This window comes from Aulostomus chinensis, chromosome 15 (assembly GCF_037954235.1).
Source record: "Aulostomus chinensis isolate RoL2024-O1b breed Wild chromosome 15, RoL_Achi_v1.0, whole genome shotgun sequence".
Lineage (NCBI taxonomy): Eukaryota > Metazoa > Chordata > Actinopteri > Syngnathiformes > Aulostomidae > Aulostomus > Aulostomus chinensis.
Window position 1 is genome coordinate 13,833,403 of NC_141334.1, and position 16,378 is coordinate 13,849,780.

General features: G+C 43.3%; 1 protein-coding gene across 8 annotated transcripts in view; it reads right to left on the bottom strand.

Annotated features, from left to right (window-relative positions):
* phldb1a (pleckstrin homology-like domain, family B, member 1a) overlaps window positions 1-14,972 on the bottom strand; it is a 29,334-nt gene extending 14,362 nt beyond the window's left edge. For 5 of the 8 annotated variants that reach the window (XM_086226733.1, XM_086226735.1, XM_086226734.1 and 2 more), the window contains exons 1-7: window positions 11,963-12,091; window positions 9,434-9,532; window positions 8,704-8,827; window positions 8,024-8,194; window positions 6,434-6,559; window positions 4,450-5,456; window positions 65-280 (exon numbers count right to left, since the gene is read on the bottom strand). In XM_086226733.1, the coding sequence (XP_086082859.1) occupies window positions 65-280; window positions 4,450-5,456; window positions 6,434-6,559; window positions 8,024-8,194; window positions 8,704-8,827; window positions 9,434-9,532; window positions 11,963-11,965 (1,746 nt within the window). In that variant the 5' untranslated portion in view covers window positions 11,966-12,091. Of the gene's footprint in view, window positions 1-64; window positions 281-4,449; window positions 5,457-6,433; window positions 6,560-8,023; window positions 8,195-8,703; window positions 8,828-9,433; window positions 9,533-11,962; window positions 12,092-13,329; window positions 13,548-14,495; window positions 14,674-14,834 lie in introns of those variants that run through there. The other 3 variants (XM_086226730.1, XM_086226731.1, XM_086226729.1) reach the window with 3 other exon arrangements.
* Between the last annotated feature and the right edge of the window lie 1,406 nt (window positions 14,973-16,378).

The following is a 16,378-nucleotide window of genomic DNA, read 5'->3' on the forward strand; positions in this document are numbered from 1 at the left end:
GGTTATACATTCCTTGAAAGAGGAAAAGACTTGTACACTGTGTGTATGGGACAGTGTTTATCACCTCTTGATGTGTGCTCTCTGTGCTGCTAGACTCCTCTGCTTGGGTTTCCTCATCGTTGTCCCTTCCCCTCTGGGATCTGTCTACTCCCTGGAGTGACATCCCCACCCCTGTGCTTCCCAATAGCCCACTTCTGACCACCTCTGCCAGCTCCACAGCACTGTCCTCATGATTATACCCTGCACACAGGCTCAGGATGGTCTCCAGTCTCTGTCGCTCCTATAGAAGACACATCAAGAGAGCATCGTACTATAGAACGCAAATTTGACCTTCACTTGTGTGACTTTGTCCCATTTAGGCAGCTGTCCCATAACCACTGCTGCTGCTGGATGACAGCAACCTGATAGCAGGAGGTCTCTCAGGAGGAGGCCTCATGGTAAAAATGGTGAGAGCTAGTTTGGGAACATGTAATCAGAGGAATAATTGGAGGACGTCAAGCAGTTTGGGTTTCTAAATGAAAGATGATTAATATGTCTGATGATTGTAATTTGTCTCCTTTTCAAGCTTCTTGTTTTTTTTTCTTTATTGTCTTGTGTGTTTGCCTGATATGACTCAATGCTTTAACCTCTACTGTCCCTCATCACTCCAAACAACGAGATGCTTGTTTTAATCTTTCACAATAACAGTGTCGAACATGTAATCATCATTCTTGTTGAACAATAATTAGGAAGCTGGGAAGAACAACTGTGCCTGTGCCTGCGCTGTTGTTTCAACAAACACAACCTGCTTTTTTCTGGCATTTAAATCATCCAGGCTGTTAAAATAACCACTCAAACTCTATAATGAGCACTGACGTAAGCTAGAAGATTTACAGCTCTGACTGATGTTTATGCTGAGGCTCTAACTTACTCCTTGATGAAAAGCAGCTATAGAATTAAAATGGAGACTATATTTGTCTAACGCTAGCAACGAGGAGTAAAAGATTAAGTTAATATAGGCCTTAATGAGAATTAGGTGTCAAATACACTCAACTTTAACACAACAAATAAACTTTACAAGCATTACTTCATTAGTGCTGATATGTTTACCAGAATACTCCCGAAAGCAGTTCAAGTTGTACTAAAATTAACTTCCAACTTCCTCTCTCTCGTCGTGACCTTTACTTTAGCATAACATGGATTTTTTTTTTGTGTATAGTGCAGAAATCTCCAGGTGTAGGTTCACAGTACTCAATGAAGTAAAAGAATGTCCTGGATAACTGTGCCAAGTGTGCCAGGAGAGCAGTGTGCCAGATATGAAGCTCTCGTTTCACTGAGAGGAAATCCTCTCTTTGTCCTCTCATATATTGGTTTTTCTATATTCATCCATTTTGTGTTTTTCTGTCAAGGTTAAAACAACCATACACTTGATAAATACAATAACCCAACACATCAGGCATTGATTGTATTTGGAATCAAGTCCTCAAAGAAAGTGTGGAAACATTATTTTGGTTGATTATTTCTCCCTGTTGAAATATCAATTGGTATTTTATTTGATATCAATGGAAAGCCTGATTAGTCAACTTTACAACGAGCTACAACTTGTAAGGGTAGTACCTCCCCACACACACACACACACACATTTGCCAGAATCCACTTCAGTATTCTTCTGTTAGAATTCACTCTCGTTTTGAGCTTCAGGCGCTGGCAGGTGTGTGACTGGCACCTGATTGGCACTTACAGAGTACCTCCAGAATTTGGGAGCGGAGAGAATGGAATGGTCTGCCGTGGGGCCAGACCTCAACCCAACTGAACTCTTGTGGGATCAGCTTGGGCAGGCTGTACGTGCTAGAGTGACCAGCACACCCACATTGGCTGCATTGCAACAAGTCCTGGTTGAGGAATGGCACGCCATCCCACAGCAAAATGCAGCTAGGTTGGTGACCAGCATGAGGAGGAGGTGCCAAGCTGCTGTGGCTGCGTATGGATCTTCCACACACTAGTGAGGTCCCTGACAGTGTAAAATGAATAAAGTGTAAACATTGCCAGTGTGTTTTGTTTACCATGGGAGAGTGCAATCATCTAATCCACCAAAACAAGAGTGAATACCAACAGAAGGACATCCGCCTTATTCACCCCACGGCCATTGCAGGAACCACAACAAGGCTCAAAGGTACGATTCCGGAAGGAGCTCCCTCACTGGTGGCGTGTTTCTTTCCCTACCTGTGCTGAGCGGAGCCCAGCTCTACAACCCGCTCTACTCTGGCTCTGATCTGCTAACAATTACAAGGTGTACAAACTCCAAGCCTCATTTTGGTTTCAGTTTGTGACAAGGTAAATAAAGCGAATTGCAGGGGATTTGGGCAATTTTTGGGGGGCACTACCTACACATTTAGCTGGGTTGCTCATTCCACGAATGCACAATCCTTACAAGTTGTTGCAAAGGTAAGTAATCAAGCTTTCCAGTGATATAAAATACAATACCAATTGGTATAATTAAAGCAGAGAAATAATCAGTGTTTAGAATCGACAGTCATCTACTAGTCTGCTGGCTCTAGCTACATATTCAGCTATGGGCTTTTCTTTTGCATACTTTGGTGTAAATAAATGAGATTATTGGGTTAAAGTTTTAGGGGTGCAGGTAAAAGGTGATTTCACAGAAAACTAGATGGCAATTTCAGACCACATAACTCCTGAATGCAAAGTAGGTGAATCCAATTTATTAAAAGATGAAGTTTATTTGCTGTTTATATGTTCTGAATGTCAATGTCATGATATGGGTGCTGGTTATCTGCATTAAGGGTCAGGTGGCGGTGGTAGCTTGTTTTAAAACATCAGACTTTCCAGTGGTAGATGGGATTTTGAGTCCCAAGTGTTCATAACTTAAAAAAAAAAAAACCACAATGTTTTCCTAACTGTGTTCTTTTTTCCTCATCCTAACTTTTCAGCAGAGGACGTGTGTTTGGGTGTCCTGTTTACAGCGCAGCCTTTCATATTTTTAGACTAAACCACAATGTTTTTCTAGCTTTAACCAAGTGGAATTTTTTTTTTGCTTACAAAAGAAAATGTCTTTTTAGTTGTCAGATTGACAGGATGTCCATCTTTCCAACCACCACAAAAATGCAACATATCCATTTTTATAAATTCAAATTATATAACAGAGGCAAGTCCAAATAAGGGTCACAAGTAAAAGCTAAGAAACAGAACTTTATGCTGAGAAAGAGCTTTGATTGACACAGGAGTAGCTCTGACGCATTCATGGGCGACTTGTGATCCTCAGCTATCAAACCCCTTCAACCCATTGAGTAGCATGTTGTTGCTAACTCCTATTTGTTACCAGAAACCACTTGGTTCCTGAAATAGTCTGTGAAAGCTGAAGGCCAGGAGTGAACCCCCCCCCCCAAAGTGTGCGTGCACACACACACACACACACACACACACACACACACACACACACACACACACACACACACACACACACACACACCTCCTGCCCCCTGTGGTCCCCTCAGCTGTCAAAGGCCGGCTGGGGTGGGAGCTGAAGAATGGTGTTGGGGGCTGGTGGGTGTGCATTGAGGATGGATAACAAGTATGCAGTCTATGATTTTGTATGAGCTGAGCAGAGTCTGCTATGAAAGTAAACGCCACTCATCCTTTTGGTAAATATAGTGTTGAGCAATACATGGACACGCCCTCTGCTCTGGACCTAAAGACCTCTGGAAGAAAGTTATCCCCCCCCCACTGTGTCACTGGGGCTGCATGGGTAACACTCTGAGGGAGATGAGCTCGTGGCTGTATGCCAGGAGAGAGATTAAGACAAGCAGACATGGTGTCACCATGCCAGCGGTCTCTGTGCCCTCTCCACTTAATGTCCTTTAAAATAAGTCAAATAAGTGTCGGCTCATGTTAGTTGTTTGCTGTTCCCTGAAACTAAAGATAATATTTCATTTTGATGTGAAAATGTTGTTGTGGAATACCCTATATCTATATTTTCTGCAGTTAAATCCCCATGTGTAATAATTTGATCCATGTTTTCTTTTATGACAAAGCTAAAAATGTACTGTAGACATTTTTGAGCATAGTATAGTTTTGAGTATGTGGTTCTATATCTGTGGTCTTTTATAGTGTTTTTTTTTTAATGTATATTCTGTTTATAACAGCCGTTTTTCTTACAGGTGAATGTACTGGTCGTAATGTTCTCTTATCTTATCTTATCTTAAATACATCCTTTAGGTAAAGTCTAACTTACTTGTCCAGGTCAGCAGCAGGCTTATTTACTTCAATATATGGTTCTTCAGTCTAACCTTTATTAAGTAAAATGGTGATATTATAGCTGAAGAGTACACAGGAGAAATAAACCCTGGATAGCAGAGGACAAAAGCTGATGCGGATGTCTTTTTCTATCATTTTGAAATTATTTTCTATTCACATGTTGACTATAACATCAAAACTTTAGAGTTTCTCACTTACCAGCTTCTCCATTTCCTGCTCACGTAGCCTCTCCTCTCTCTGCCAGCGGTGGTATTCCAGCAACTCGTCCTCATTGTCACTGATCTCAGAGATGCTGTTCTTGCGTTCCCTTGTGTACGGTTTCATAAGACTCTGGTCCTTGCTGGATGATCCCATTGTGGTCATGCAAGGGGTCTTTCTTTGGTTATGAGGGCTAGCAAGAGGAGATGAAGCACAGGGTGGGCCAATGCCTGAGATGAGGGCATTTCCAGGCCTCGTGGCTTCTGATTTTGATGGAGCTGTGAGTTTGCGATGGCCCTGGGGGCTATCGGGGACAGGTTTGGCTGTGAAACCCTGTGAGCCGAGGGAGGAAGACGAGTTCAGCGTTCCTGGAGCCCCTCGGCGGGACAAGTAAGGGCTGAGAGGAGGGAGGTCTCTGAGGCTAGAGGAGCCAGTTGGCTCTGGAGTCCTTATTCTTTGAGGGGCATCTACATGAGAGAGGTGCTGACTCTGATCTCGCATGGGACTGGGGGATCTCTTCTGTAGAGAGGAACCTCTTAGTCGAGGACTGGATGGAGCCGTTGGGGACACTTTGACAAGGGATGGTTTATGGCTCTCCTTGCCTTGTGCTGACCCCCTGCTAGGGGGCGAGGGGCTTGACCTGACCTCTGTTTTTGCATTTCTAAGAAGCTTTGGGCTCTGCTGAGCTCGGTCACCACCACTAGTACCACTCGCAGCCACAGACAGGGACGTCCGTGGATGGGGGACAGGGGTGTTGGACCGGGATGGTACTGGTGGGGTTTTGTTACCAAGGTTCTTGCCATTGATGGAATTCTCTTTGCTTGAACTAGTTCTGCCATTGAACATATTTGGAGGAGATGGCTGAGGGACTGGCTGTTTACCAGACCCTGATGGAGACGATGAGGCCTTCACCACAGTGTCCTGGAGGTCCTTTGATACATTTTTGATTTTGGAGTCGCCATTGCTGGTAAAAGACTGATGGTTACCATTAAGGATGTGATGGGAGTCTGCAGAAGGGAGACAGAAACACTTGTGCATGAACATTCCTGCTGAATAAACAACGAGCACACTCAGGAGGACAGTTGCACAAACAGTCAGAAACACGAGGGGTCACGTCGGCCTGTGTCACCTTTGTCCTTTTGACATCCACCACAACATGGTCAGTGTTTTAAGACAAACCATAAAAGGAAAATACACGTTCTTGAACATGTTGTCGGACACACACTCTCCAACAGCCTAAATAGTGATAAATGACTCTTGTGTGCGCCAAAGGAATGCTTGGGGTGTTACTGCTCCTCAGTAGTGTTGTAATCCTTCAGGGATCTGGAGCTGCTAAATATAAAAGCTGCAGCTCATTCAAAGCAGATGAAATCAGGGTCTGGTCAGGAAAGAGTGGGCCAGACAAACGGGGCAGGGTGTGGTGGTTTTTACTGTACTGTTGAGGCACAGACAGCCAAACTACGAAGGTCAGAGGAGAAAAGATTCTAAATATCGTCGACAGCACAAGGCAACTGTTGTAGTGGGAAATGAGCCAGAATAATAACGAGCATAATGTAACGTAAGAAGAAAAAAAAAAGCACATTGAACCAGATCTCAATGTAGGCCACAGATAATTAGTTCTCAACAAGCTATTTCTGCATCTTGTCGAAAATAATGGACAATATTTCATCTGCATGTCCAGTCAGGTCGTAGATATGAACACTGATGAACAAGCACAGTGAATTTCCGTCAAAACTCAGATGCACAGAAATTAAAAAGTCAAACAGCGCATTGTTCTTAATTGTTTTGAAGAATTTCTGTATGCCATCTCATTTGTAATGATCTCAGCATGTAAAGCAACAACTTACACAACGTTTGATTTTGCAATCAGATGGACGTTTTTCTCAACTTTTATGATTGTCACTGACCAGTTTATGGTATTTTTTTTGGAGGATCACAGGAATTGTGACATGCGCCTGTCCTATTATCAAGGCAAGGTCTCTACCAGAAGGATGAGTTATTGAGGTGCTCAATCCGTGGCTCCCTCCAGGCAGCATGCTCTTCATCCTCAGGGCCTCCTCTGGATGGTTGAAGCGGAAAAAGGCTGACTGACCAAAACACAGCATGCACCCTGCCAGGAGAGAATAAGCCGTCAACAACAGGGCATCTTTATAGGAAATTATTCATCCCACCATAGATAAACAGATCCTAGCAATTTGTGGTCGAGTGAAAGTGTGACAAAGATCTTTAGACTGGGTTCTTTTCAACAGCACTGACCATTACGCTCACTTAAATCAATTGATTAGTTGGACTCACATATGATTCAAATCAAATTCCCTTTATGCAGCATGTCCAGCAGCTTGAATGTCAGTCACAGGTTGAAAGTTTTTTCCAGCTCTGGATATTCCACAGTCAATATGTATTACATCCTACAAAAAGAAGTCAGCGGTCCAGCAACATTGCGCCTTATGATTTTTAAAAAAAAAAGTAGATTCCTCCATTCAGAATTGTTTTACTCAGCATTTCATATTTGTCCTTTGAATGGAGCACCGCTTAGAGTATTCACGATCAGCAGCTGCTGCCTCCACACACACACCGGCTGATATGACATTGTGGTGTAGCTGCTGGCGAGGGTCCCAGAGAGGGGACTGAAGGGGGTGGGACAGTCATGCCTCTTTTTATGGCAGGTATGCATGTTGCGGGAAAGAGACGCGGCTGTTTTCCCATTGGGACAGCAAACATTGATATTGTTGATATGTGGGATTAGAGAGAGTTAAAGGGGAAGCGCAACTTTCTGGAAATGTGGTATCCTTCCTAGACAAGACGATAAGTACCTTTCTCCCCTCTAGAGAGCTGAAACACATGTAAATCAGCTTACTGCTCGTTAGCTCAGTGCAATGAACACTTGTGGATGGCACGTATTAGCATACTTCTGTCAAAAGTCACCAAATAAGCATTTCTCCAAAATGGTATTTGCCTGCATTAATTTGTAATTAATTAATTTTAATTTTAAAATGTAATTTTAGAGTCAGACACATGGTCAGAACTACTTTTGGGACTGGGCACAGTGACTTGATGAAGCACCTGTAAAGCCTTACTGTAATAGAAAACTTTTGTTGACGACTAGAAGAGCGACTGCTGCTGCTTATCATGGTCGACTTTGTAAGAGAGGCTGAGCAGGATTACTGCTGGACAGACCGAGATCCTGAAATGTATCTGTTTGATGACTTTTGACTGAGGTATGACGAGTACGGTAGTCATCTGGTCTCTGGGGGCCTCAGCTCCCTGATGCACACACAGGAAGAGAGAAGGGCATCGTCCTCTTGTCTGGCTCTGGGAAGGATGACAAATATGTCTATTATGAAAAAAACCCACCTTATTATTAGTCTCTGTGTGACAGGGACCACGAAAGATATAGGTGCCCCATACAAACCTGCATCATTTTTATTACATTTTGTGTGTGTGTGTGTGTGTGTGTGTGTGTGTGTGTGTGTGTGTGTGTGTGTGTGTTTGTGTGTGTGTGGGGGGGGGGCTTGGTTGTGACAGAAGGGATATTGCTATTTACAGCAGTTGTTTAGGTGCGTGATTGTGCTACCTTGTGTCAGGCGGTAGGGTTTGGAGATGGGAAGGCCATCTACGGAGCACTGGTTTCCACACGGGTACAAGGTGATAGTGCCTGCCTGGTTTTCAATGTAGCAGTGCTGAGTTGCAATGCCAGGGCCTTGCAAAGGGATATCTGTCCCCCCGCTGCCCAAGGTGGTTCTCCCTGCAACAACACAAAACATTCCCTCAGTGTTGTGAAATCCACGTCGACCTATAAATATGTTGAGATCTGTCAGGTCTGTGGTCATGAGTATGAACAGAGAGAGCAAGGCCACATAGGTGGAGTCATAAATAGAGGCAACACATGGCTCAGTGTTGAGTGACCAATGTTATTTTGTGAAGATAAGATGGTTTGCCTGCTTAGCGGCTAACATGCTATGATGCCCACAGTCATTTGGCATGTTGATGCATGACACAATGAGCAAGTTTCACCCTTATAGTCACCTGAACAATGTAATGGAGCAGAGGGACCACTTATATCAGCGCTTTTACAAAGATGATAAGAAACATAAATATAAGCAGGTGAAAAATTAACAGTTCTTACATTCTAAATAGCATTGATGATGATTTAGATGAGTCATCTGATTCATTTTTTTAAAGATAAAGTCCTACTGCACTGGCACTGACACTATTTATAACAGAAAGATGCTTCACATAAAAACAGATCTTTACCTTCCAGCAGTGGCAGCAACGTGATAGCTGTACTCAAGCGTCCACTTCCCAAACTAACCAGGTGGGGGCGCTCTGCCTGGACTTTCAGGGACTTGCCAGTTTCGATTAGGTCTAAAGGAGTACTCTGTCAAAACAAAATCAATTAAAGAACGTCATAATATGATGATTGAGACTGTTTTTGTTACCTTTTCAAGAATGAAAGATTTTAACTCTCAAGAGCCTTGTAGATCAGTGACAGTCTCCTGATGATTCTACAGATATCGTACATTCAATTACTTTCACTATTCCGTATTTCAAAGTGCTTGATTCAAACTCTACTTCTCTCAAACTCTATTACAGCTGCACAAGATACACAATATAGCATACAGCTGGAGATTCAAAACAGTAGGAATCAGATATATCTGTCAGCCTATTAATATATGAAGCAAGACTTAATCTAGAGCAGCTGTCCTCTGATACTAATCTATCTTATTCTATGATCCTGAATGGAGCATCATGTACAATCGAGAATAAATCAATCAACCCAGCTGGAAGCCTGAATGAGAGATTTTTCTCAGCAGATGTTGGAAGTCCTTACAAAGCTGACATATTTTCATGTTAAGAAAATGTCAGATTCTGCTGATGACTGCTGACAGATTTATGTATTTGATTTGAAGTTGATTAACCGTTCAAATCTTCTTTAAACTTCATTTCACAGGTGGTAAGTTTGTTTAAGTAAGAGAAGCCCCACCTGTAAGACCTGGTGCATCTGCCGCCCATGTTCCACTTTACTCCTGCTCATACGATCCATGTTGGCTGGGCTGTCAGGATTATCTGACACATTAAGATCCTGAAGGCAACACAGGGAGAGAGAGAGTGAGAGAGAGAGAGAGAGAGAGAGAGAGAGAACAGTATAGGGTGCCTCTGGGAATACTGCTACTACAGTCGTACTACAATGGGAACAGAGCTTCCCTTAGAAACCCTTGTGCCCCAGTTATAAGCCCATGTGACCAAACTATTATAGTGGTTAATTGTTTCTCCTGCAGCAGCGATCCATCAAGAATGCTGAGGTTCAATCTCACAAATATTCAACATGTTTGAGCACGGCCTGCTATTTTGTGATTATAATCCAAAAGAGTTGGTTGGGGTTTTTTTTTTTTTTTTTACATGGTTGTGAATGAGCTCTGCAGGTGCTCTTGACATTTGGGGGCAGAATGATCACTACTTCCTCTGACCAAGATGACTCACATACCCCCAAACACAAGCACTCCGTGTTTGCAGACAGATGCTACAGATTAGATCCAGCTGTCTGCACATCATGCTCACATCAGACAGCTCACAAGGACCAGACGTGCCTCAAGAAGCCACACGTAAACACATACGCTGTCCAGATGACTCACCATAGTCTTCAGCTACAAACTAATATCTTCCACCATCACCTCCATGCGCTGCTTGTTTTTATGCGCTGAGCATTCCAAAGATACAGAAACAGACAAAACTATCTGCTATGAGGCGTCTCTTTTGACTCAAGATGTATGCGCTAATATTGTGGATTTCTGCTGGTATGTTTGATGTTTGTCTCTGAAAATCATTCTGCCATAACATCCTTTGGCACATTAAAGGAACACACCAACTTTTCAGGGGAAATTTACAAATTTGCAAAACAAGAAGATAGATAACCTTCTCTCCTGTGTGTGCTTAGGAGAGCTTAGACCCACAGAGACCACTTCGCTGCTAGTTAGCTGACCGCAATGAATGGTAGTGGATGGGAATTGTTGGCATACCTTGGTCAAAAGTCCCTAGAGACCCTTTTCTCCAAAACACACATCCTGAACAGTGTGTCTTTTGAGGAGTGGAGGGGTTGAGGTGTGATGACAGCAAGACTGTTTCACAATAACGGCAGTTCCTGAAGATGTTTAGCATAAATGTTGCTGTAGCATCTGTTTCATTAGAATTGGACAGAAAATCTATAAGGAGCACAGAACACCACTAAAGGCTTTACTGGAAAAGATGTTTGCACTCTTCTTTTGACTGTCTTTGACTTGTGCCTGAGTTTGTCGATCTGATCGGTTGAGGTTAGCCTTTGATAGAAGGATGGATCCTCCAATCCCCTGCAAGGTATTTCTTGGTCAGCAGGCTTTTCTGGCTCTGGGGAGATCATAAATTAGAATATTTCCTGAAAGATTGTTCCTTTGATTAGCTTGTGACTTCAAAACTGCCCACAGGTGTTAAGCAAATGATTTGGAAAAACATCCAGCATCCCAGCAATGGACTGGTGACCTGTCCAGGGTGAACCCCGCCTTTCGCCCAATGTCAGCTGGGATAGGCTCCAGCCACCCCCCACCCCCCGCAACCCTTAACAGATAAGCAGTATAGAAAATGGATGGATGGAACATCCCAGCATGATTCATGCATCTTCATATTCGTGAAATCATTCATACCCCTCTTGCTTGTTTTCTCTATGATTTCTTTGCTCACTATTGTCAGGCAATGAGCACATCAGCCGATTCACACCGAAATGAAATGCTTGAACACTTGATTCTGACACCAACATTTGACAATAATTCATTAAAAAAAAAACTGCCAAAAAAAACACCCACAGCTGCCGCAATCCAAGTTTAGCCTGGACTGTTTTAGACAACAGGGCGTTCTATCTGTGTCTGATGTCACTCCAGTGGTGGCTGTTGGGTGAAACCACACAATCTGACAATCCCTTCCAGTGTGTGGACCCAGTGACACAGAGAACAGACCATCCCCTCTGTTCTGTTCTGACACTGGACCCCTCACGCCTCTGCCGTCAGCCCCCTTGGCTGTCAACACTCTCCCTCTTTGAGCCACGCAGTCAGACACAGCACAGGGGAGTGGGCAGGGTACTGTGTCTTCATCTGACGCACACATACACATGTGCACACATATGCTCCCACAAGCCTCACAGATTTCATGTACACGCCCAGGCCGGAGAATAGTTTTAATGCTTGCAATTGCAGGGCCTTCCAGCGTAAGCTGTCATTATGGGGGCTGTTATGTCCTTCAGAGATGCCATGAGCTTCTGAAAATAGACGCTGCCAGCCGCACAGTCTGGGCTGCTGCTTTTAAAGAGAAATGACTGCTGTTGTGAGTGACAAAACAGAGGTAGGGCTCACAAAAATATACATTTTTAAGATTAAAATTCATAGCACAAGGGTTATTTCATAGTTTTAAAGTTTTAAATAATCAATTTACAGACACCGCATTGCTGGTACACTCAATAGATAACACACACACATACACACACACTTACCATCTCTCTACTCTAACAGAGTCCAGACAGCAGCTATATCCATGAGTTTGTCTAAGGATTATTCCACAGAGTCTCCACATGGTTGTTTATGTCTTGCCCGTGGTTTTTTTTCATTCTCTCACAGAGTTCCTCCTCTATTTCCCTCCTCCCAACCCCTTCTCCTCCCCATCCCGGTGCAGAGTTACATCCCTGACACACAGCAGAGGGGGACCTGGTGTCGGCACTGCCCTCTGAAATATGCTCTAACTTCCGAGCAGGTTTTATTGACTGATCCCTATGAGTGAAGAACTTTACATTCCAGCGTCGAAACACTCCACAGTCAGATACTCCTCAGAGAGTTCCTGAGATGTTTTCCCTCCCACAGGGTTGCCATAGAGGGAAAGGACACATGGACCACACCAGATGATCAGAACCTGGAGTGTGTCTATTGGTTAAGCAGGTGTGTACAGTCAGACTGGTTGAATACAACATCCGTAGCGGAAATAACACGGAAAAGACCTTGTGTCCTCAGACTTCCTGGTCTGAGTCTGATCTAAGAGAAAAGCAATATTTCCATTCTGGAAAACTGTTGAATACAACTTATGTTAACATGACTAAGCAATATGCTCCCCAGAAAGCAAGTGAACACATGTGAGCCATCTTTTCAGACATCCCCCAGGAATTATTTGGCTTTGAGACAGACAGAGAAAGTAGGAGCGAGTGGGAGAAAGTCTCTACTATTGATCTCTCAAGACTTTTCCCATGCTCAGGGCCAGAGAGGAGGTGGGGGACAGGAAATAGCAGATGAGTCACTACAGAAAAAAATAAAAACAAATAAACAATGGCAGCTAAGTAACAAGACGTTCTTGAAGAAAAGTCTGCAGTGAAGGTTGATATTCTTTTTTTGATGAGGTGGCATGAGGTGGGAAGATGAACCGTCTGGGACTATTTGCTGTGCGTGGGGTGTGTATTTACTGATCGTACTGGTGTGAGGTTTCTCACAGGTCTTGGATTATTTGTCTGATGTATAGTTACACTGACTGCCGGTGCAGAGATCTGCAGGATGTCTGCACAGATGTGCAAGTATCTATCGTGAACTAGACTGAGCAGGAATCAGCGGGTGAATGGGGGTGACTATGCATGTGGTGGCACCATTACAGAGGTACAAACAGCCTGGGTTCATGAGCTGGAAAGACATGTGATTGCTTTTTTTCTTGCAGGAATTCAGGTAGCAGGGTCTCCTCAGCCTCTTAGAGGAAGTGCTGCCTGGAAGACTCAACTCATGCCAACAAAAACCTTTATCCTGAAAACTTTTGCAAAGATAATTGCAGAAATAAAAAAAAAAAATGCCCATCTTGCAACTTGGGGGGCACTTGCAGGGTACATACCTCCAGCAAGATGCCATTTTTCACTATTAATTTAATGGGTTCTTCCTTTGCCCACGCTGCACCTCTTCACAAGTTTGCTGAAATTTTCTGGGGTGTTAAGTGAGCCTATATTACAGCAAGGGCCATTGGGGTCCTTCCCAACACATGAAAATATGGCCTGCATCCTCCCTCGTGCAGCAATATCCCAGAGTGGCGTGCGCGGTTACCTTCAGCTGCACCTTTTGGAAGTATCAAACAACAGGGAAAAGGGTGCTTGTCATGTTTGAGGTACAGTCTATGTCATAATTAGAAGAATACGTTAGATTGTTTGTATGCAATCATGAGATAAAAATGATAAAGACAAAAAAAATGGGCATGATGCCACAGAAATTTGGTCTCAGTTTTTGCGTAATCCTTAGGTGGGACAGATAAAAAAATTTTCACTGCAAACATTGCGTCCTTAGCAGAATAATAATCTGACTACGCGTGAATGACATCACGAAGATCAACACACAAAGTTGCAAAAGTCGGTTTGAATTTTTCGCCAACAGGATTTTCATTCAGTTTCGACATCATGTGGTCACCTAAAAACTGCTCTGAGAAGGCACGAACTGATGCGAACCAGAACATAAAGGAAGAAAGAAAAACAGCAGGAAGTTGCCTCTATTCCCAGAACACTTTCTCGAGTCTCCCACCACACACGTGGACTGTTTCCTCTACAACATCTGTCCATTCGTCCCCAGCTCAGAAGAGGGAGGCGAACGTGCTATTTGACACCTGTTAAGTCCCCTTTAAAGTTAAAAATATAATCGCTCATGCACCATGTGCACCTCACACTCCTTCGTCTGCCTCTTAAATCTACACACGCACAAGTGGACGCACGAGAGCTAAATGCAGCCTGATGATCTCACACACCCGTACAAACGTCCATTCATGAAGCCGTGTCTTTGGCTCGTAGTCTCTATGGAACCAGATGATTTCCAGCAGAACTGGTAATAATCAATGATATCTTGAATAGCAAAGATTGTAGGTAAAACCTCACAGACGGTCAGTGAGATATAGCCAGGTCATATTAGGCTAAAATCCCTTAGCGTAAGCTGGCACAATAGCTTCATTCTCTCCCATTGCAACGCACACTTACTCACCCACACACACACATCAAGCAAACATTTTTTGTTTCTCATTACCCGAAGAGCTGGCTAGGAACATCTTCTCATCTGGGAGAATATTCAGTTGAAGTTAGAAGATGAAAAACACATTATCCAAGTTCCTTCTGAGAAAAGTCTTCCAGTTCCCTTAAAGGGGATGAAAATATGTTCTTCGCTGCTGCTGAGTTAGTTTAAGAGTGCAACATTCAAGTGCATCCCTCTCTGCCAGGTCCATCCCTCTTCTCAGCCCTCTCTCTTTCTCTCTCCCACTATCATTCCTTCATCCTTTCAATCTACCCACTCATTCCCACGTTTTTCTAAATTGGATCTTATCAATTTGAGGGTTTCTCTGATGCGCAGGATGTACCTTATGCTTACCTTACCAGAAGTTAGGTGTACCCCAGTAACCTGCTGTCCCTTTTCGCTCTATTTCATCAAGTTGTAAGCAACAAAACAGAACATCTAAGTCATTTAGCAACAGCCAGGGAAAGCTGAGCATGTGTGACACAGACACCGTCAAGGCAACAATCCAGAGCTTTGCGCTGTCACGACCAGCTGAGAGGAGCAATGCTGGTACATTTAAAGCCTTCAAGGAAATTATAGTTATCACAGCAAGTGGACGTTCTAGCCTTTCCTCCTACAGGCAGGAATTTTTAGCCTGGCTGTTGGTGTTGGACACGTTGTCAAGGCCGGAGTAATTGGTTCAGCCTGTCCTGGGCTCAGTTCAAACTCAGTGCGTCACACTGTTTTTGCTACTAATAAAACAGTCAAAGCAGACAAAAATATCTACACGCCATCCTGCTGCTTAAAGGTTGCAGGGGATGTTTGCTGCATGAAGAGGTTTGTTAGAAATATAAATACTGGTAGTTACCAGACAGACCAGATCATTCAAGTCAATGAATACCATTTTATGTTTTTTTCCTTCTCATTGCACCTGCTGCATATTTGAACTTTGTGTGTGTAAAGTTTGACACAAAGACTGTTTTCACATTCATCTGCTGAAAGTGGAACGTTTCTGTTAACGCAGACTGAAATTTTGAGTGTGAGCGCATGAGCAGAATCTATAGGCACCATGACTAGTTCGTTCCAGTATTCGACTTCAACGGACAACACACAGAACAGAACAAAATATAGGAGACAAATTCTGTCAGGCAATTCCAGCTTTTTTATAGACAGAAATTAGAATTCCAAATAACTGTTTCTGTCAGGCGGGAAGGACTTTAATCCCCGTTTCCTAGATTGTGTATCGGTCATACTGCAACCAGTCATTTAGTGATTTCATTTCCAGGATAAAGAAAAAAAACTTTTAAAAGGTGAAAGTAATCGAACCTGAGAGGAGGCGAAGAGCTCATTTTCTGAGAATTGAGCAGATCCAAACTTTAACACGTGAAACGACTGACCTCTGGTGGAGGAACTGGTGTGCTGCGTTTTGGTGACACGCTTGTTTAGCAGGCGTTTCCTGCGATTGATGAAACGCTCGCTGAAAATACACTTAATAGGCCTAGTTTAATGCCGAGCTGGTTATCTTTGTGTCAAGAACAAAGCACAGCTCTTCCTGGTGGCATTATCTAATTTCTAACCCGCATTGTGTATCCTGTGTTTTGGTTGCGAGTTGGGCTTAAATGGCCTCCTTTATAAAGTGAACTGCGGGTTGAAGTCAGGTCTCCTCATGTGTTAACAGGAAACATCTGGCGCTGCAGGCACAAAGCCGTTATCGTTTGCTGATAAAAGCCATACAGACGTAGACTCTTGCCGCAACGCAACATACAACCGTTACCATGAATAAGACCAAAAATTTCGCTTTTAAAACATTTTGGTGTACCAAAACCTGTCTAGCAAGAATGTAACGTCAGACCTATTCACTGTTTGAAGAATAAGGCCACGTTTTCAAAATTTTAAACAACGCTCAAGAATGACTTAAC